At 39.6% G+C, this 21,837-nt stretch overlaps 2 protein-coding genes across 4 annotated transcripts in view; one reads left to right on the forward strand and one right to left on the reverse strand.

The window, feature by feature from the left end:
• Positions 1-3,868, forward strand: part of cttnbp2 (cortactin binding protein 2) — a 153,747-nt gene extending 149,879 nt beyond the window's left edge. For all 3 annotated transcript variants that reach the window (XM_072267577.1, XM_072267580.1, XM_072267578.1), the window contains one exon: positions 2,876-3,868. In XM_072267577.1, coding sequence (XP_072123678.1) covers positions 2,876-3,106 — 231 coding nt within the window. In that variant the 3' untranslated portion in view covers positions 3,107-3,868. The remainder of the gene's footprint in view (positions 1-2,875) is intronic.
• Positions 3,869-6,956: 3,088 nt separating this feature from the next.
• The window catches only part of cftr (CF transmembrane conductance regulator), a 151,631-nt gene continuing 136,750 nt past the window's right edge, over positions 6,957-21,837 (reverse strand). Inside the window, exons 23-27 of the mRNA XM_072267581.1 lie at positions 20,978-21,133; positions 20,417-20,506; positions 15,358-15,530; positions 14,305-14,410; positions 6,957-8,745 (exon numbers count right to left, since the gene is read on the reverse strand). Coding sequence (XP_072123682.1) covers positions 8,539-8,745; positions 14,305-14,410; positions 15,358-15,530; positions 20,417-20,506; positions 20,978-21,133 — 732 coding nt within the window. The 3' untranslated portion in view covers positions 6,957-8,538. The remainder of the gene's footprint in view (positions 8,746-14,304; positions 14,411-15,357; positions 15,531-20,416; positions 20,507-20,977; positions 21,134-21,837) is intronic.

Genomic DNA, 21,837 nt, shown 5'->3' on the forward strand with positions numbered 1-21,837 from the left:
ATACTTCAACTTGTATAGAGTGTGTTCTCTTGCACTGATAGAATTATCAAGAGTAACCTCCTAAACATGACTGGTACATCTGAGAATGACGTTGAGTGTGAGTGAGCTATTTTCTAGGGGTAAGTACAAACTGTAGGACAAAGCTGCCAGTGCTGTTTGCGAATAATGAGGATACAAGTGAAAACAGAATTCTGACCAGGAAATGTAAGGAAGTCATTCGTGTCCTGTACAATGCATAAAATTATGAAGCTATTTGATACCATGAGGTATGGAGCAGAATTAGGCCATTTGGCCCATTGAGTCATTGCACCTGATCCATTCCCCTCAGCTACATTCACCTGCCTTCTTACTGTATCCTTTCATGCCCTGCCTAATCAAGAATATATCAAACTCTGCCTTAAATATACCTAAGGAATTATTCTCCACAGCCACCTGAGGCAACAAATTCCACAGATTCACCACTCTCTGGCTTTAAAAAAAATCCTCATCTCAATTGTAAATGGACGTCTCTCTGTTCTGAGGCTGTGTCCTCTGGTCTTAGGCTACGCCCACAATAGACCGGATAAATCCGTAACCGAAGCTTTTTCTCTTCGTTTTGACCCTCTGTCTACACTGAAACAGCGTTTTCCTCCCCCGAAAACGGAACTTTTCGAAAACACTCTCCTGAGTGTGTAAATCTGAAAACGCCGGTTAGGTGGTGTAGTGTGTACGGGGTAACCAGAGCTTTTTAAAAACGCTGTCATGACATACCGGGACAGATGTCATTTTTGACAACGAATGACAACAAATGTCACTTTTAAGTAGTAGCTTATGTTTGGCATAGATGTGAAAATGTTAAGGCCAAAAAAGGAAAATTGTAAGTTTCACTTTTACTCAGGTAAAAATAAAATCACTTTTGCCCAGTAACTCATTTTATTGCATATGTTAAATACAGCAAAATAATACAGAAAGACATGGCAAAAGTAAAGACAAACAGATGAGGTAACAGCAAATTTCACTGTTGCCCAGTAACAGGCCTTACTGCATTTAGTTGTAGCTGTCGTCCCTTTCATCGGTGAAGAGACTATGGCTGTAGGAAATGTTTCCAGGGTGACCCCTCTGTGGGAGTGGGGAGGATGTTGGTGGGGCCACGCGGGGGTCTGTGTGTCCGTATGTGTAGCTGTTGTAGTGGCTGTGAGGCTGGTATTGTGGTGGTGAAAAGTACTGGGGGGAAGCCATCATATTCCTCATCATTGTAAATTCCTCTGCAACAGTTAGTCAGTTTTTCAATGTTCGTCGTCAGCCAGGTCATACTGTCTGTGAACTCCCTGTTGCTTGCCTCCATACGCTCCAGTATTTGTTTTTTTAATTGTCTTGGTTATATCGTCCAATTTGTGCGGGTAGTCCTTACCCAGAGATCCCGACCGCTCTGCCGCGAGGTACTGTTCTTTATAGCGGTCGAGGATGCCGTTGTATTTGGTTTGGCACGGCGCCCAGTCCACGTTCTCCACTGCTTTGCTGACTTTGTAGTCGTTTGTAACTCGCAGAAGCAGCTTGACTTCATCGTCTGTCCAAACGTCTTTTTCCAGTGGAGGTTTTCTTTATATTCCTTGAAAACATTGTTGAAAACTTTCTTTCGCTGTTGTTGTAGGTACTCTAGATTTTGACCAATGGAAATAGCACAACGCTGCTGCGGAAACGGAAATAGTATACCGTTTCCTCTTCGCTTGTTTTCTGTAGATGTGTCCTGCGCATGCCCAGTAGGACTGGATTCGCCCAAATACCCGTTTTAATGTGGACAGAGGTATTTTCAAAAACGCCTGGTGTGGACGCCTATCGTTTTTACGCGAAACCAGCGTTTTCAAAATTATCCGGTCTAGTGTGGACGTGGCCTTAGACTCCCCCACTGTAGGAAACATTCTTTCCACGAGGCCTTTCAACACTTGTAAGTGTTAATGAGATTATCCTATATTCTTCTGAATTCCAGTGAGAATGATGTTGATTTAATGAATTACCTGCTATTTGTGCTCCCTTGTTCCCTGAAGTAATTCCAGTTGATCAAAGGGGCTTTTTGTATGAATTTGAGCTCCCTACAAATGTGGAGATATAAACCCTGAGCTTTCCACTGTGCAGTCACAGCACTCTCGGTTTCACATTAGAAATTGTTACTTATCTTGCATAATGACTGATTTAATTTGAATGCATTTCTGGAACCCTCTGATGATTTTCTGGCTGATTACAAATGTACAAGTGCTGTTTGTTATCACTTTGAACCTATGAACTCTATTTCACTACATTTTTATTTTTACTTTTTCTCCTCTTAATTTGTTTACACACTTACTGTACTGTAATTGTTTTTTTTTTCTCTATTATTATGTATTGCACTCTACCGCTGCCTCAAAGGTAACAAATTTCATTACATATGCTGGTGATGTTAAATCTGATTCTGATTCTAAAATCTTTTCTGTTCCAGGGACTGTAATATTGTTATTTGTAAATTATAAGTCCCATCCCTGGCAAATTCCTTGTCAACTTCACTGTCGCTTTTAGGCCATTTACACCTTTGATCAAGTTTGAACACCACTCCAGCTGAGTCCTAACTACTGATGTTTAAGATGCCAACATAGTAGTTTGACTTTTATTTTTAATTCTTCTGTTTCCAGGACCAAATAATATTTTTCCCTGACACCTTTTTGAGGATTACAAATGTGGAGCCATGCTCTACAGACTTGTGCTGATGAGCAAAGGATACAAAATTCCATAGAGATGGTTGTAACGGAAGATTTGTTTTCAGCATGAAAAGTCAATAAATATCATTTGAATTCATAATTTTGGAGACGTGCTAGAAAATAATTTTTTATTGTACAGTACAACAGTTGTTTCCTTACTCTTGCAGGTTTCTGATTGTACTCTAAGAAATGGCACACCCACATCAAGTAACAACGTTAAAAGAGTGAGCAGATTGGGCCTCTCAAGGGTGAAGTCGCACCTACCCGTACTCCAGAATAATGCACACCGTATTCACCACAGCAGCAGTAATACAAGGCATTTAGAATCAAATAACAATACATCCATGGAAATTTGGAAACTCGGCAAAACTGTACATGATGCCAATAACAACAAATAAGAAGACAATTCTCTCAGAAAACATGATTTCCAAGTCTTCAATTTAACAGTGTAAAACATAGATCTGTAAAATATTAATTAAATGTAAAATTGCTCTTTATTGCTAGATGTTTATTTGGGACCACAGTGATTACATATTGAGTATTTGACAGTGCTGTGATAAAAGCACTATTTTTAGTTGCTGCCTTTCAGATTTATTGAATTCTTGAGTTGTGTACCTAAAATGGTTGTGTGTTTTTTTTTGATGCGAGAAGAATTTATACAAAAAGCAAATGGTTTGTTGCACATATTTGCAATCATTGTTAACATTTTTTTATTCAGGGTTTTTCCACAGAATTATATATATTATGAAGCAAGAAGAACCATGTGATACATACTTGGTATCCATGGCATGATATGTGTAATATGCTCAAATGTATTTACATTTTTTAATATTAAAAAAACCTCCTTTCATTGGATTTTATCCGATGAGTAGAATGTGGCAATAAATGTAAATGGAAATGGAGATTTTCATTCAATACAAGAAGCCATATGAAATGTTTTAATGGAATTCTATCTCTTCATAATTTCTCTTTTTTATGTAATGTATGGTTGGTCGCAAGTCTGCAGTTATACTGCAATGGCTAACAATTCACAGTGCATGTATGGATAAATATTACAGTTTGTATAGAAGCTCTCTGCAGAAATCTTGTACTTATTTTTTAAAATGAATGTAATGGAATTTACTGAAGTAAAATGTATGAAGAGAAACAAGGAAGAATTATCTGACTTTAACCAAATCTTTTCTTGCATCGTGAGTCACAATTACTGCTTTGAGCATCAGATCATAAAGGAAGTAACCACCAACTACATTGACTGGTGTATATACTGTAGTGACCATTTTAATAGGTCGATGGAAAGGGTGAAATTGCAAGCAGTTTGGTTTACAATAATGACATGAAAAATGAGAGTTTCTTTAACAAGTGTCACAACCTGATCTGTAGGGAGAACAGAAGCAGCCGGTGCTGAAGGCATAGGATAAAGGAACGTGATTTGTATTTTTTTTGTTACTCTGCATCAATATGATTTTCGGATGTTTGTGAAGTGAGAGTCTATAAAGTGTCTAGGGTGATTACATTGAAGGCGTGTGCATGGAGTGTGATGATCCAATATCCACTTCTGCCAGTTTCTGTGATTGGTTCAGGGCAATTCCTCAGCAGAGAGCCCATTGGCATTACTGTTGAGGACTCCTTAAAGATTGTCTGTGACTCTCAGAGAGGTTGCATTGGAGGTATTGCTGATTCAAAGTTATGGAAGAATCAGTATTGGCTAACCGGAGTGAAAGAGAACACCCAAGGTCATTGTGAAAGGCTTTCTTGGCAGAAGGAGTTGTTTACATCATAGAATGTAAGCCCAATAGCAAGAGAATAGTGGTAAAGCACGTTGTAAAGAATGCAACTCCAACTGTCCAAGCCAATTCCAGGACTATGCAAATTATCAAAGAAATTTAATGCATTTTCTGGTGCTGTATTCCCTTAAATCATTAATTGCTCAGTTTACTAACCCATACCTGTCCTTCATTTTCTCTTATGTTGCAAAATTTCCACATACTGGCAACAATTCATTCATAATGACCATAAAATGCTTTCTCCTGCTTCCCCCTTGCAAAAGAAATTGGCATAAAAACAGTGGCAGCAGGAACTGATGTTTGGGAGATTTTTTTGTTTAAACCTACATTCTGGTCATTTTGGAAAGGAATATTACTGAGAAATTCTTCTGGTACATGAGGAACTCCATGTCTTACCTTCTGATGTCCAAACTTCAAATGCTATGTTGATAGCTGGCCTTAGAAATGTGTATGTTTCACTTTGCCCTCTTCTCAGGAAATGGTATATAGTGCCAGTTTGCCATAAGGTGAGGCAACACTCAAAATGCTGGAGGAACTCAGCAAGTCAAGCAGCATCTGTGGAAAGGAATATACAGGCATGCTTCAGGCAGAGGCCCTTCATCAGGACTGGAAAAGATGAGGAGTCAGAGTAAGAAGGTGGGTTGAGGGGAGGAAGAAGTACAAGCTGGTAGGTGATAGGTGAAACTGGGAGGGGGAGCAGTGAAGTAAAGAGCTGGGAAGTTGATTGGTGAAAGCAATAAAGGACTGGAGGAGGGAGAATCTTTTAGGAGAGAGTAGAAGACAATAGAAGAAAGAGAAGGAGTACCACCACCAGAGGGAGGTGATGGGCAGGTCAGGAGATGAGGTGACAGAGGGAAATGGGAAAGAGGGATGGTGAAGGGAGGGTTCAATTACTGGAAGTTTAAGAATAAAATGTCTATGCCATCAGGTTAACTGGAGGGAGCCCTCATGTTTCTGGGGAGATCATCCAAGCTCTCGACAGAATGGTGGAATTGAAGCCATGTTGCTAGTGCTGTTACAGTGATTCATTAACAGCTCTACTGGGCTGCCCTTTGTTCTGGAAAGTCTGTGGTCACTGTGAAGGACCATAGAGTCCTCCACCTAATAACAAGGTACGAGCTTGGAGCCCGTCCTTTCCAAGTGGCCATTATGGAATAAGTGTCTCCTATTGACACATGTAAAAGTATAAAAATAATAGTTTCCTTTACATCAGCAACTCTTAAAGTCTTAGTGCTGCAGTGAAGGCTCATTCTGCTGTTATTCAGAATCAGAATCGGGTTTATTATCACCAGCGTGTGTCATGAAATTTGTTAACTTAGCAGCAGTTCAATCTATTCAGAATAAGTTAGAATATACATATTTTGAATAGATTAAAAACATGCAAAAAACAAATAACTATGTTTGTATATTAAAAAAGTGAGGTAGTGTTCAAGGGTTCAATGTCCATTTGGGAATCAGATGGCAGAGGGGAAGAAGCTGTTCCTGAATCGCTGAGTGTGAGCCTTCAGGCTTCTATATCTCCTACCTGATGGTAACAGTGAGAAAAGGGCATGTCCTGGGTGCTAGAGGTCCTTAATAATGGACGCTGCCTTTCTGAGACACCACTCCTCGAAGATGTCCTGGGTACTTTGTTGGCTAGTACCCAAGATGTAAATCTAGTCAGCTCCAACCTTCTGCAGCTTCTTTCGGTCCTGTGCAGTAGCCCCTCCATACCAGACAGTGATGCGGCCTGTCAGAATGCTCTCCATGGTACATCTATAGAAGTTTTTGAGTGTATTTGTTAACATACCAAATCTCTTCATACTCCTAATGAATTATAGCCATTGTCTTGCCTTCTTTATAACTGCATCGATACATTGGGACCAGGTTAGATCCTCCAATATCTTGACACCCAGGAATTTGAAACTGCTCACTCTCTCCACTTCTGATCCCCCTATGAGGATTGGTATGTGTTCCTTCGTTTTACCCTTCCTGAAGTCCACAATCAGCTCTTTCATCTTACTGATATTGAGTGCCAGGTTGTTGCTGCGACACAATTTCACTAGTTGGCATATCTTGCTCCTGTACGCCCTCTCATCACCACCTGAGATTCTACCAACAATGGTTGTATCATCAGCAAATTTATAGACGGTATTTGAGCGATGCCTAGCCACACAGTCACAGCCATACAATCTCCTCTTGTATGGAAGTTCTGACTATCACATATTGATTGATAGAGTGCTTTCCCTCCTCTGCCCAGTTGCACAGCTAGGTGCACACATGTGCAAAACCCTCACATTTGGAGATGGTTAACCTGTTGGAAATGTACATGTCACCGATATCACCCAATATTTATTATTAAGCCAAATCTCGCCCATTTAATTTTTCAGCTTGAATATGAAGAATGAGTAGAGATATGTCCAGCGTAACAATAAATCAGCTTATATGGCATTTGTACAGATAAATATTTTTATTTCATGCACAAGTTTTGTTTCACATATTTCAAAGTGATTAAATAAAGTCACCAATGTACATTAACTATCTGAACATGAATTTTGCCCAATGCCTTGGTCATACAATAACAATAGTAAAACTTATGACTATTTTCTTGCTTTTGAACTATTTGTGCTAGGCCTAACATGTAGGCAGTTCTAAGTTTAGGGTAAGGTAAACTAGGCTCTGTATTGAATCATTTATAGTCCTATTCCTTATACAACAGAATTAAAGAATTCCTAACATTAGCTAATGGAGATATTTCTTAAAATATTGATTAGTTATATAGTATACACTTGTTTACAGTGCAATTGATTTCCCCTTTTAAATATTAAACACACTTATTATAAATGTCCAAATATATATAAAAAATCCAACTTTTAAAGATTAGTTTTGAACTGTAACAATTTTCTATAAAATGTGATGACAGAAGGACAAAATCTTGGGACTTCCTATCAAATATGGCAGAAACACCACAACCTCATGGGCAAGAGGTCATAGGAAATAGATGCTGGCTGTGTCCTGATCACACATTCCAAAGATAACTGCTTTAAAAATATATATAATGCTTTGGAGAATGCAAATTGTCTGCACAGTGGTACAGTGCCAGAGGCATAAGGTCAATCAGTGCCTCAGAGAATACATGTGGCTAGATGGACTTCCTCCTAAGTCCCACAGGTAAGTTAATTAGACATTAAGATTTCCCCAGTGTGTAGATGAATTGGACAGTGGGGAGAATAAAGTATGGAATTAATATAGGATTAGTGTAAATGGGTGGTTTACAATAGGCTGAAGGACCTCTTTCCATACTGTATCTATAACTTTGACCTTTTTCAGGAGTCTGATGACTACAAAATACTCTCCAGTGATCAATGAATACATACAAAGCATGCATTTAAAATTTTTGTATTAAAGTGAAATTTTACCCTTGCCTGGGCAAGGGCTACAATTTGAAATATGTATTTAAAAATACATGGTTGTCTTTCACCTACATACTATTTATATTTTTAAAAAAATAGAGTAACGTAAAGAACAATACTTCAGAACAATGATGCATCTCTGCTTGTGGAAGTTTTCTGACCTTTCCTGTGTTTCCTGTCTTTACTGGAGCAGTTCATAAATGAAGATCATAGTACTTGTCAGCAAATATTGTGTGCAAATGTAAGACTCTCAAGTTGGTTGCAGTCAAAGACTTTGTTTCCACCGCCAGTAATCTCCCCAAAAGACAAGATCTATGGTGATATCACAGGACAGGTGATTGATAAAGCTCCTATTATGGTAGCAATGGAAGATAGTTGAATCATAGGATGGAAGAGCCATAATTGCAATAGAGCTTTGCCAAGTTTGGAAGATTAGTCTAATATACTAGGTCCTACATAAGTCACTTGTTGAGTAATTTCAATGTAAATAAGTAGTTACATATATTAACCTAATAGTTCATGAAGATTTGAACAGGATACAGTTATATAACCACCAGTTTGCTTGGAATATTGCAGAGCCAGTATTCTGCAGTTGTGAAGCTCTCTGCTTTCAATAGATTCGAGAGAACTTTGTGCATTTTGGTCTTTGTAGCTTCATAGCCTTGTTTCTTGGAGGTCTTCTTCTGCCTCCTCCTGTAAGGCAGTTATTTTAGGTCGCGTTTTCCTTTTGCTTGAGTTCCGTCTATGAGCTGTAAAGAGCTTTGCACGGTCCGAATGTCCAAAGACCTGCTTGAAAAGGTTTGCTTCAGTGAGAAGCTTCTGCAGAGCATCAAATTGTTTGACTGAACATCCTTCAATTACCTAAAATTAAACACACAATCAATGATTAGACAAAGGAGTCTCTCATTTGTCACCTTCCATTGAGAAAGTAACAAATTTCATTTTGTATAATGAGTTTCTAAAAGAAAAATCTATTTCACATAGAACAGTACAGCACACTATCATTTATGTGCATATCTAAGTCCCTTAGATGTCCCTCGTATATCTGCCTCTACCACCACCCCTGACAGCACATTACATGCATTTACCAATCGGTGTAAAAAAATTACCTCTGACATCCCCATATACTTTCTACCAATTACCTTGAAGTTACATCCCTCTCAAATTAGCCATTTCCACCCAGGGAAAAGATCTCTGGTTATTTAGTTCAATTCTTTAAGGAAATACATTTCTTTTCAAGGGATATTAGTGAAACAATAATAAAACACCACAAAATATGCTCAAGGTACTGGCTCCGTTGATACCACGCCTTAAAATGATATTTTTGGCAGTATTAAAGTGGAAATGATCAGAAAATATGTCTCACAGAGAAGCTGATCTTTCCTGGTATTTCAGATGAATTGAAAATTTGCACATTTAAGGGGGAATGGGGGAACAAAACTGCAAGTCAGGTAACTTGTCAAACCTTTCAGGAAAATGAGCAATATCTAATGTTAAACACAAAAGATTTTATAGATGCTGGAAATCCAGAGCAAAACACACAAAATGCTGATGGAAATCAGTAGGTCAAGCAGCATCAATGGAAGTCAATAAAACGTCAACGTTTCAAGCCAAGATCTTTCCTTGGGACAGGAAAGGAAGGGGGAAATGCCAGAATGAAAAGGTGTGTGGAGGAGAAGGAGGACTAGCTGGAAGATGATAGGTGAAGCCAGGGGGTGGGAAAGGTAAAGGGCTGGAGAAGAAGGAATCTGATAAGTGAGGAGACAGGACAATGGGAGAAAGGGAAGAAGGAGGGTCACCAGGGGGAGGCGATAGGCAGATGAGGAGAAGAGTTAAGAGCCAGAGTGGGAAAAGGAAATCGATTTTCATCCATTGGGTTCGAGGCTACCCATATATACAAGACTTTTGCTCCTCCACCCTGAGAGTGGTCTCACTGAGGCAAAAGAGGAGGCCATGTACCAACATGTAGGAACAGAATAGGTATTAAGAGGGTTGGTCACCAGAAAATTCTGCTTTTGGTGGATAGGGCAGAGGTGTTCAAGAAAGTGGACCCCAATTTGTGTTGGGTTTCACCAATGTAGAGGCTGCCGCATCAGGAGCACTGGATACAATAGGCAACCCCAACAGATTTGCAGGTGAAATGTTGCCTCACTTGGAAGGACTGTTTGGGGCCCTGAATGGAGATGAGGGAGGATGTAAATGGGAAGATGTAACATCTTGGTCGCTTACAGAGGTATGTGCATGGAAGGAAATGTTATGTATATTTTGACCTTTATTAATTGCTGTCAAGCTTCCCTGTGTGTCACGTACTGAGCGTAATGTGAGAGTGCATTCTGGGTAGATGACTCACAATTAAAAATAAACCGCTGCTCATTTGATCCTCACCTTAACGTCCCTCATGTGTGTTATTCACGGGCACCCAGATTCCCAGTACCACAAATATAGCAACTGGCCATGAGTTGAGAAGTCCTCATGTGATATTTATTGTTTTGTTCCTTTTGGCAAGAAAAATATGTGTGCAACGCTGGCAGTGTAAAATGTGTGTGAACAAAAAGAAAATGGCCACAGGGAGCATGGTGAGTGAAGAATCCAAGGGGAGAGAACGAAAACGGGATGGCTAAATAAAATAGATAAGGGAGGGAGAGGGAGATGGATAAGACAAGTCAGCTGTTCTGGTACACGACTGTGTTTGAACATGGTGAAATGTTTAGAAGTATGGGGCCATATGATGAAACAACAGAGCAATGGAGATCATACACTGAAACATTTGAATATTTTGCTCCAGCAAATCAAATTTCAGATGATATTCGTGTTCCTACTTTTCTGGCTGTGATGGGTGCAAAAACATTTAATTTATTACGCTGTCTAGTGCAACCTGCCTTATGAGGACATAGTTAAAGTCTTAAAGGACCACTAGTCACCTAAACCTTTGATTATTGCTGGGAAGTTCAGATTTCATAAAAGGAATCAAGAAGAAGTCGAGTCTATTTCATATTTTGTGGTAGTGCTGAAGCAATTGACGTTATTTTGGGCAGTTGATGAATGACACATTATGTGATAGACTCGTATGCAGTCTGCGTCGTGAAGCAATTCAGAAACACTTGCTTACAGAAGACTGACTAACATTACAGAAGGCATTTGAGATTAGTACAACTATGAAGATGGCAGCTAAAGAAGCACAGCTATCAAGCACATCTTCCCAAGATCATAAAGTTTCTATTGACTTTAAGAATAAAACACTTATTGGGAATTAATGTTACCATTGTGGCAAAACTGGGCATTCAGTAAAAGAATGCTGGTATAAGGATTTAGATTGCTGAAGTGTGGCAAAAAGGGAACATAGTGGCTATGTCTGTAAAAGTAAAAAAAAACAAAATCACTTTAATAAAGAAAAATAACTTTTGGAAAAACAGTGAACAAGATGGAACATACTGAGGATGGACTGAGTGACTTTCACTCTGTAGTTAAAGAAGCTTTTCATGTTTTATCTGTTTCAGGACACAATGACGGCTATTGGGTGACCGTGTGAGAAGCTGGGGTCACGGTGTGGATGCAGGTGGACATGGGTGTTGCAGTATTGCTGGTATCAGAGACAGCTTACAAGGAGAAATTGCAGCATCTCATCCCAAAAAGGGCAAGATTGACTTTAAAGTCTTACACTGATGAGGTTGACCCAACGAGGGGAGTGGTAACATGTTACAATGGAGATTAACAGACAGAGAAAGAAATTTCCACTGAATCTTGTTAAAGGTAGATATCCAGTGCTTCTGGGCTGCTCATCAATGCAGCAGTTCAAACTCAACTGATATGAGGTGCACTTACTGGTGGGAGCACTGGTCTATTGAAGAAACACACATATGTATTCAATGGAGAATTGGAAAGACTGGTCCAGAGTAAGGTATTGGAACCAGTGGGTGTAAGTAAATGGGCAACTCCAGTGGTCCCTGTCCCAAAAAGGGATGGATCTTAAGGCTTTGTGGAGACTTCCCCAAGGTAACCATTAACCCAATTATTACGGCTGAACAATACCCTCTTCCCCTTATTGGTGACCATCCTGCAGGATCGGCCAGAGGACAGACATTTAGCAAGATTGATTTGTGGCAAACGTGCTTGCAGATACATGTGGAGCCAGAGTCACAGGAACTGTTGACCACACTGACTCAGAAAGGAATGTTCAAGTACCAAAGACTTCCCTTTGGCATTGCCTCAACTCCCGCACTTTTTCAGCGAGCAACGGACGAGATCCTATTTGGGTCAACAGGGGTGTAATGCTATTTGGTTGACTTACTCATAAGGCATTACTGGGGAAAATGAGTGTGAGCACCTAAAAAACATGGATGCTACCACTGAAAGACTCAATGAATATGGGCTAAGGGTCCAAAAGGAGAAGAGTGAGTTCTTCTGACCTTCAGTTGAATATTTGGACCATGTGATTGACAAATCAGGGCTTCGCAAGGCACCAAAGGTGAAGGCAATCATGGAGGCTCCATCACCACAGAATGCAAGTCAATTAAGATCTTTCTTAGGATTCTAACATACTATGTAAAATTTCTTCCTAACCTAGCTAGCATGCTGAAGCCACTTCAAGAGCTCTTAAATAAATCAACAACCTGGCAGCGGACAGATCACTGTGAAGGGGCTTTTAAAAATGCCAAAACAGCTTTGTCACAATCTGAAGCACTCACACACTTCGACCGGTCATTGACTCTATAGTTGGCCTGTGACACATGGTATGGAGGCTGTTATCTCACTCATCATGCCATTGCCACTGTCACATCAAGGAAATTAAGCAAGCAGAAAGCTATTATGTCCAGATTGAGCAGGAAGCACTCGCAATTGCTTTTGGAGTTCAGAAATTCCATTAATTCCTCTTTAGTCAACGATTTACACTACTGACAGATCATCACCCCTGATGTCAATTTTTGGTCCATGTGCAGATATTCCTCCTCTGGCCGCTAGTCAAATTCATGCAGTGGTTGGTGCCTCAAGGCCAAAGAATGTGCCACAGCCATGTTCCTTTGTAGGGTTTGTCAATTCCAAGTGTAAGGTGGCTTTCCAAAAGACAAAGGAAGTGGCGATGTCAGACACTGTACTCTCACAATATAATCCACATTGTCCAGTGAATCTCGCGTGTGACGTCTCACCTTGTGTTACAGGTGCAGTCATGTGACATGTTATGAGTGATGGAAGTGAACACCCCATAGCCTTTGGATCACACCCCCTTACTGTTGCAGAGAAAAATTATGCATAGATTGACAGAGAAGCCTCTTGTGCTCACCAACCACCTCATGAGCCATCACATTCAGCACCTCATTCTCCGTAACTTCCGCTATGTTCAATGAGATCCTTCCTCCCCTCATTTTCAGCTTTCCACAGAAATCCCTTTCTCTGTGATTCTCTCGTCCATTTGTCCCTCCCCACTAATCTCCTTCCTGGCACATAACCCATCCTATCTCCTATCTCTATTCCCATTCCGACATGTTGGTCTACTGCCTCCTCTTTTGCCATGATGAGGCCACTCTCAGGGTGGAGGAGCAACACCTCATATTCCATCTGCGTAGCCTCCAACCTGATGGCATGAAAATCGCTTTCTCCTTCCAGTTAAAAAAAGGTTGCCTCCCGTGCCCTCTTCTTAAATTCCCCACTCTGGCCTCTTACCTTTTCTCTTCGCATACCTCTCACTCCCCCCTGTTGCCCCTCCTGCTTTCCTTTCTCTTATAGTCCACTCACCTCTCCTATCAGATTCCTCCTTCTCCTGCCGTTTACTTTTCCCACCCACCTGGCTCCACCTATCACCTCCTAGCTTGTCCTCCTTCCTCTCCCCCCACCTTTTTATTCTGGCATCTTGTCCCTTCCTTTCCAGTCCTGAAGAAGGGTCTCAGTCTGAAATGTCGACTATTTATTCATTTCCATAGATGCTGCCTGACCTGCTGAGTTCCTCCAGCATAGAGGTAGAAATTTTGCTTTCTATCTCTATCAATGACCTTAATGAGGATATACCCAGCAAAACAAGCGATGTCAATGGAGGGAGTTAGCCTGATGACTTTTCATCAGAACTGGGAAAAAGCTATAGATTAGAAAGTATGATGGTGCTATGGACGAAAAAGAATTGGAATGAACTAAGGAGAGAATCCATGATACGGTGGGAGGCAGGAGTGATCAAGTGACAAAAGGAATGATAATGAAAAAGAGAGCATGGGGTAATCTGACAGGTATTTTCTACAGGATCAGTTTTATTATGAACATCATGTTTTACCACAGAGCTACAGTACATAATGTTTAATCCAGATTTCTCTGTTCCTGCCAAGAGATACAGTATTTGACCTTTGCACCTATACACATTCTGTATTATGCTCTGCTTCACATAAAAATGCCCTGCCCAGATAACACAAGAAACAGATGAGACACAAAAGGACATACCAAAAATTGCTGGCATTCAAGGAGAGCTTCTATCCTATGTTCTGAGAGTATAACGGTACAATTTGAAAATGTATGCTTAAGTGTCTTCCTTATGATTTGGAATGTCCTGTTGAAAGAAGAAGACTTAAATTCCATATTGTCATTTTATAGCATATCTCAATTATTTCTCAAGCAATGGACATGATTTCAAATAATATTAGTATCATTTGAGATTGTCATTCTTCTAAATAGTGATCCATACTTGCCTATTTCAAATATATTTTCAAATTTTTTGAATAAAATTATTAATAATCATGGCACAAACACAGATATTGAAATTCAATAGTGTCATAAATATATTAACTTAAAGATGAGAGAGACACAAAAGAGGACAAAATTATGTATAATTTATTTTATCTTTAATATCTTCTCATCGGCATATACATTTTCTCTGGGTCATTTCCTCCTTCCCTTTCTCCTATGGACCACTCTTCTCTCCTATCAGATTCCTTCTCCAGTCGTTGACTTTTCCCAACCACCTGGCTTCACCTATCACCTTCTAACTAGCCTTCTTCCCCTCCCCAACCTTTCTATTCTGGCACCTTCTCCTTTTCTTCTCAGTCCCGAAGGTAGGTCTTGGCCCGAAATGTCGACTATCTATTCTTTCCATAGATACTGCCTAATCTGCTGAATTCCTCCAGCATTTTGTGCATGTTGCTTTGGATTTTTGGCATCTGCAGACCTTCTCGTGTTTATGTACAAGTCTTGTCTTTCATTTGGCCTTCTATGAGCTTGTTGGTCTTCAGAAATGAGCTTGGTTTCAGACTAGTTAAATGCAATATCTCCAGGTTCAGATCATGAGCAAGCCCTTACCTTGGCCTAGTGCTGCAACTGTTTACTTTACACAACTGCATTGTGGAAGTAGCTTAACCTAAAGGATTTACTAGTTCAATGAGATATCCCACCACCACCTTGGGCTTTAGAAAGTGAGTGGCCCTGACATCACGAGAAATTAATAAATAAGTAAAAAGTCACCATTTTACCAATTCCTTGAGACTCAATATGTTGACTTACACAGGGTCCAGATGAGCTGTAGGTTCGTCAAGCAACAGGATTTTGGCTTTGCTGAGAATGGATCGAGCCAAACACATGAGTTGTTTGTGCCCATTGCTGAGGATATAGCCACCATCCACCAAAACAAAGTTGAGATTATCTGGAAATTGTTCAATCATTGATTTCAAGCCAACCTACAGTAATATAATAAACATCAGGAGCTCGTTCAAACCCAGATTATAATACATAAAGTAATAAAAGCTGAATAGAGCTTTTGAATTCAATGGGAATTTACTTATATTTCACTGTTGGCACAGATACCTTTTTATGAGGGTAACTATAAAAATAAATAACCATTTTTATAGTTTCCTTCATAAAAATACCTATTGTCTCATTTAGCCTATGAGTTTTTGTCTAACATTGCAATTAGTTTGAAGTAAGAAGACACAATTTTGAATATAAAAAAGTGTAATATGTGAGCTTCACAAGTTTGTTTTTCACCACAATAAAGGTTATTTAGTTTAGCTCCTAAGTCACAGTGGCATACAAAAGTTTGGACACCCCTGGCCAAAATTTCTGTAATTGTGAATAGCTAAGCGAGTAAAAGATGAACTGATTTCCAAAAGGCATAAGGTTAAAGATGACACATTTCCTTAATATTTTAAGCAAGAAAACTTTTTTATTTCCATCTTTTACAGTTTCAAAATAACAAAGTGCCTGAAGCAGAAGTTTGGGCACCCTGCATGGTCAGGTACTTAGTAACACCCCCTTTGGCAAGTATCACAGCTTGTAAATGCTTTTTGTAGCCAGCTAAGAGTCTTTCATTTCTTGTTTGGGGGATTTTCACCCATCCTTCCTTGCAAAAGGCTTCTAGTTCTGTGAGATTCTTGGGCCGTCTTGCATGCACTGCTCTTTTGAGATCTATCCACAGATTCTCGATGATGTTTAGTTCAGGGGACTGTGAGGGCCATGGCAAAACCTTCAGCTTGTGCCTCTTGAGGTAGTCCATTGTGGATTTTGAGTTGTGTTTAGGATTATTATCCTGTTGTAGAAGCCATCCTCTTTTCATCTTCGGCTTTTTACAGACGGTGTGATGTTTGCTTCCAGAATTTCCTGGTATTTATTTGAATTCATTCTTCCCTCTACCAGTAAATGTTCCCCGTGCCACTGGCAGCAACACAAGCCCAAAGCATGATTGATCCACCCCCGTGCTTAACGGTTGGAGAGGGGTTCTCTTCATGAAATTTTGCACCCTTTTTTCTCCAAACATACCTTTGCTCATTGCGGCCAAAAAGTTCTATTCAAAAGGTTCAAAGGAACATCTAAACAAGCTTGATGCATTTTAGAAACAAGTCCTGTGGACTGATGAAGCTAAAATAGGCGATTGCAGTGATACAGTTCTATAATGCTTAGTGGCATCCAAACTCATTGGATGGCATTACACTGCATTATAATAAGTCTTTAACTATCTGTGGAAGACACCTGCAGTATGTAGGAAATTCGACAGTGACAGGGGACAGAAGTGAGTGTATTGCTATTACTAAGGAGAAGGTGCTACCACCTGGACCAAATGGACTACACCCCAGCATTCTGAAAGAGATAGCTAAAGAGATTCTGAAAGCATTACTAGTGATCCTTCAAGAATCATTAGAATCTGGAATGGTTCCAAAGGTCTGGAAAATTGCAAAGTCATTCCACTCTTTAAGAAAGGAGGCAAAATTATAGGCCAATTTGCCTGATTTCAGTGTTTGGCAAAATGTTAGAGTCCACTATTAAGGATGAGGTTCTGGGGTATATGGAAGTATGTGAAAAAATAAGCGCCAGAGTCAGCATAATTTCCTTCAGGGAAGATCTTGGCCAACAAATCTTTTGGCTTTTGTTAGCATAGACAAAAGAGAGTAAATAGAAGCTGTTTCCTTGGATTTTCAGAAGGCATCTGACATTGTGCCGTAAATGAGGGTGAAGGCCAGTAACTGCCAAGGTCAGCAGACCCGAACGACAAAGGCCAGTGACCCCGAAGTCAGTGAATCCCAAGATCAGAGGACCATGCAGGACAGGTCTGGGGACACAAGGTGGGTCGGAAATTCCAGACATCAGATTCCCATGATCCCCAAAGGTGGAGGTAGGATTGGCAGGTGCTGAAGATAAAGATCTGCAATCCATAAAGTCAAGGACCACAGTCAGTAGGGCCCAAGGACAAGTGCCAGTGAGTCCCAATGGGCGGGGGGAGAGTAGGAAGGGGGTTTGTTTTGCTGCTGATGTGTCTGTATTGTTGTATGTTGGCTGCATGCCATGTTGGCACCGGAAGAATGGTGCCACTTGTGGGCTTGCCCCATGACGTAGATCCACAGACTATGTTCTTTGTTAACATTTCACTGCATGTCTTTATGTGCATGTCACTAATAAATTTAATCTAATCTAATCTTACCTAAACAAGATAAGAGCCCATGTTATTACAGGAAAGATAATAGCATGAACAGAGGGTTGGTTGACTGGCTGAAGACAAAGAGTGGAAATAAAGAGGACTTTTTCTGATTGGCTGTCAGTGACTAGAGGTACTCTATTAGTGTTGAGTCTGCTACTTTTCACGCTACATATCATTGACCTGGATGAAAAAAATAAGTGTTGAGGAAACGGGAGTCTGCAGAAGGACTTGGACAGTTGAGGAGAATGGCCAAAGAAATGACCAATGAAATATAGTGTAGGGCAGTGTATGGTCTTGCACTTTGTTAGAATGAATAAAGGTGTAGACTATTTCCTAAACAGGGAGCAAGTTCAGAAATTGGAGATGCAAAGGGACTTGGGTACAAACTTTTGAGAGTCCTTGTGCGGGATTATCAAAAGGTTAACTTGCAGGTTGAGTCAATAGTAAGGAAGGCAATTACAATGTTAGCATTCATTTCAAGAGTAGTAAAATATAAAAACAAGGATGTCATTTTGAAACTTTATAAAACATTGGTTAGCCCTGATTTGGAGTATTGTGAGCAGTTTTAGGCCACATATCTAAGATAGGATGTACTTGCATTGGAGGGGGGGGGGGCGTTCGAGAGGAGGTTTATCAAAACGATTCTGGGAATGAAAGGGTTAATGTATGAGGTGCATTTGATAGCTCTGGTCCTGTGCTTGCTGTAGTTTTGAAGAACAACGAGGTATCTCATTGAAACCTACCGAATATTGAAAGTGCCAGATAGAGTGGACATGGAGAGGATGTTTTCTATAGTTGGAGAGTCTAGGACCAGAGGATGCAGCCTCAGAATAGAAGAAAGCTCCTTTAGAACAGAGATGAGGAGGAATTTCTTTAGCCAGAGTGTGGTGAATCAGAAGAATTCATTGTCATAGTCAGCTGTGGAAGTTAGATCATTTGGGGATATTTAAAGTGGAATTTTAAAGGTTCTTGCTTACTGAGGGTGTCTACAAGGAGAAGGCAGGAGAATGGCTTTGACAGGAAGAATAAATCAGACATGATCAAGTGGCAGAGAAAATTTGATGGGCTGAATGGCCTAATTCTTCTCCTATGTAAAATCAGAGTGGGAAAAGCTATTCTAACACAGTCCACCTCCTAATATTTCACTTTCTGCCTTGGTGACACTTGCCAGTTCCAAACCTTATTTGAAATTCTGAATTGTATCTGTGTTTTTTTGTCTGAAAACATTGCATTCATTTTGGCAGGTCAGGCTGACTTCTACCTGGACTATTACTGGACAATACCAATCCCATATTAATTGGATCCAAATTGAGAACGAACCCAGACATCAACATTCTGCTGTACACCACTTCTTTATGAGTAACTTTCTTCAAGATTTGAGCAAAACATTGTCCTCCCTCACACTGGGGTTAGGGTTAACAGCAAAACTCACAGCAACATACACTCAGTGGCCACTTTATTAGGTACCTCCTGTACCTCCTCATCTTTGTTCTAAAAGATATGAGAGTTCAGAGATGCTCTTCTGCGCACCACTATTGTAACATGTGGTTATTTGAGTTTCTGTCGCTTTTCTGTCAGCTTGAACCAGTCTGGCCTTTATCCTCTGACCTCTATCATCAACAAGGCAATTTTATTCATAGAACTGCCACGTACTGGATGACTTTTGATGTTTGCACACTTCTCCGTAAACTCTAGAGCTTGTTGTGTGTGTAAATCCCAGGAAATCAGTAGTTTCTAAGATACATAAACCACTCTAGCATGAAAAGTCCACAGTCAAGGTCACTTTGATCACATTCCTTCCTCATTCTGGTGTTTGGTCTGAACAACAACTGGACCTCTTGACCATGTCTGTATGTTTTTACACATTGAGTTATTGCCACATGATTGGCTGATTAAATACAGTATTTGCATTAATGAGATGTGACTGATAAAGCGGCCATTGACTGTGTATATGGAAACCTGCTATAAAATAAGTAATTATCGTGAATATTTCAGACCGATGGATATCCCTGTCTTGTGTTAAATTACCCATTCTCCCTCAAAATTTTCTAGATTCATGAGTCAATACAGGTTACATTCCTGTTAGAGTGAAAAACAACTGAAATTTTTGCTAATTATTATGAACAAACATGCAAGAAATATATATTTGTAGATAACAGGTTTGAACAGTACTAGACTAAACAATAATACTTTACATTGAATATTTGGTTGACTTTGGATAATAACAACAGATTATTTACCAATAAAGAATCAAAGTAACTGAGAAAATTTTATTATATTCTACCTTTTATGAAATGCACTGGAAAATAAAATTGAAAACTGGATTAGGAATGTTTCCTGGCATTGTTTACCTGAGAAAAATTAAGTCTAAGACTGTTAGATTGATTCTATATATTCAGTAAAATTGATAACATTCTGCTCAAAGTGAACCCAGTAGATGAATGCAGTGCAAGAAATAATCATGCTTTGAGCCTGGGAAAATATTCTCTAATGTATAGTCATTTTTAACACTAAAAAGCAGATTATTTACAGCATGGCAAAAATCAATCATATTGCAGTTATTTATTTTGAAATTGGACATACCAATTTCAGCTTTATTCCATCCAAGATAATGAATAAAGTGTCCTATTTATAACTGAGTGATTTATGATGTACCTCTTCAGTGACTTTCCAGATCTCCTCATCAGTCCACTGTTCATAAGGATCTAGATTCTTCCGGAAGGTCCCAGAGAACACAAAAACTTTCTGTAAGGTGGAATATTAAATAACAGTTGTTTTCTGAGAGGCTTTGTGCAGATTTACTTCAGTTTTGAAGGACATCATCATTATGTCAACAATGATAGTTCGAATGGAAGAACAGGTTATTTTGTTCAGGCGCTCCTGCTTAAGCAAGCAAGAGCATAGCAGAGTTGTGTTTCTGTGCCAATTGCTGACATTGTTCTACAATATTTGTGTATACAATTTCAAACACGCTGGAATTTGATAAAAATGGCACTTTCTTGAAACACCTGCTATGTAAGAAAAGTTATTGAAGTTTATATCTTGAATCCACGGACCTCCTTTTCTAATTTTACCTTTCATCTACTGCTAATAATTTCACACGACTCATACAAAAGTACCAAGGTCATTACCAAAAGCAATCAATCAAGGTTATGACTTATGGTAATATTGAAATTACAGGTATTTAAATGGTGTAACCACATCTGAAAACATTACCTGTGGGATGACACCAAATGCTTTCCTCCACTTTTGCAGAGAGACTGAGTCCCAGGAGATTCCATCAATCTGTATCTCCCCTTCAGTGGACAGCAGCCGCAAAAACGCAGAAAGTAATGTGCTTTTCCCAGCGCCTGTCCGTCCGAGCAGTCCAACCTATCATGTTCAAAGCACAATGCTTTAAAAACAGAATCCATATCTGAATGAATATGTAGAAGTAACAATTACAAAGCAGAAGTGTGATGGTAAAAGAAATGAGTTTTCATTGCCTCAGAAGTGAATTATAAAACAAATAGCAACAATTTTTTTTTGATTTTTGCCCTAGGGTTTACAAGGTGAACTTGTGATAGTGCCAATGGCAAGTGAATGAAAGTCACAATTTCACTACAAAGCTGTGCACACTGTGCATGATAGAGCCTAAAATATTTAAGTACTATTTATTTCTTTGTTTTGAGAGTTTGATGTTTTTCTTTGAACAGGTTCCATAGTTTTCTTAAACACGAGAAAATCTGCAGTTGTTGGAAATCCAAGGCAACACACACAAAATGCTGGAGAGGAACTCGATAGGCCAGGCAGCATCTATGGAAAGGAGTAAACAGTCAACATTTCGGGCTGAGACCTTTCATCAGGACTTGTCCACAGTCTTTCAAAGGGTCTCGGCCTGAATATTGACAGTTTATTTACGCTTTTCCATCAATGATGCCTGGCCTGCTGAGTTCCTCTAGCATTTTGTGCGTGTTATCATGGTTTTCTTTCTTTGTTTCATGACAGTCTGTGGGAAGATTAATCTCACGGTTGTATACTGTATACATACTTTGATAGTATATCTACTTTGAATCTTTGAACCTTATGGAAGTCTA

Source organism: Mobula birostris, chromosome 9 (assembly GCF_030028105.1).
Source record: "Mobula birostris isolate sMobBir1 chromosome 9, sMobBir1.hap1, whole genome shotgun sequence".
Classification (NCBI taxonomy): domain Eukaryota; kingdom Metazoa; phylum Chordata; class Chondrichthyes; order Myliobatiformes; family Myliobatidae; genus Mobula; species Mobula birostris.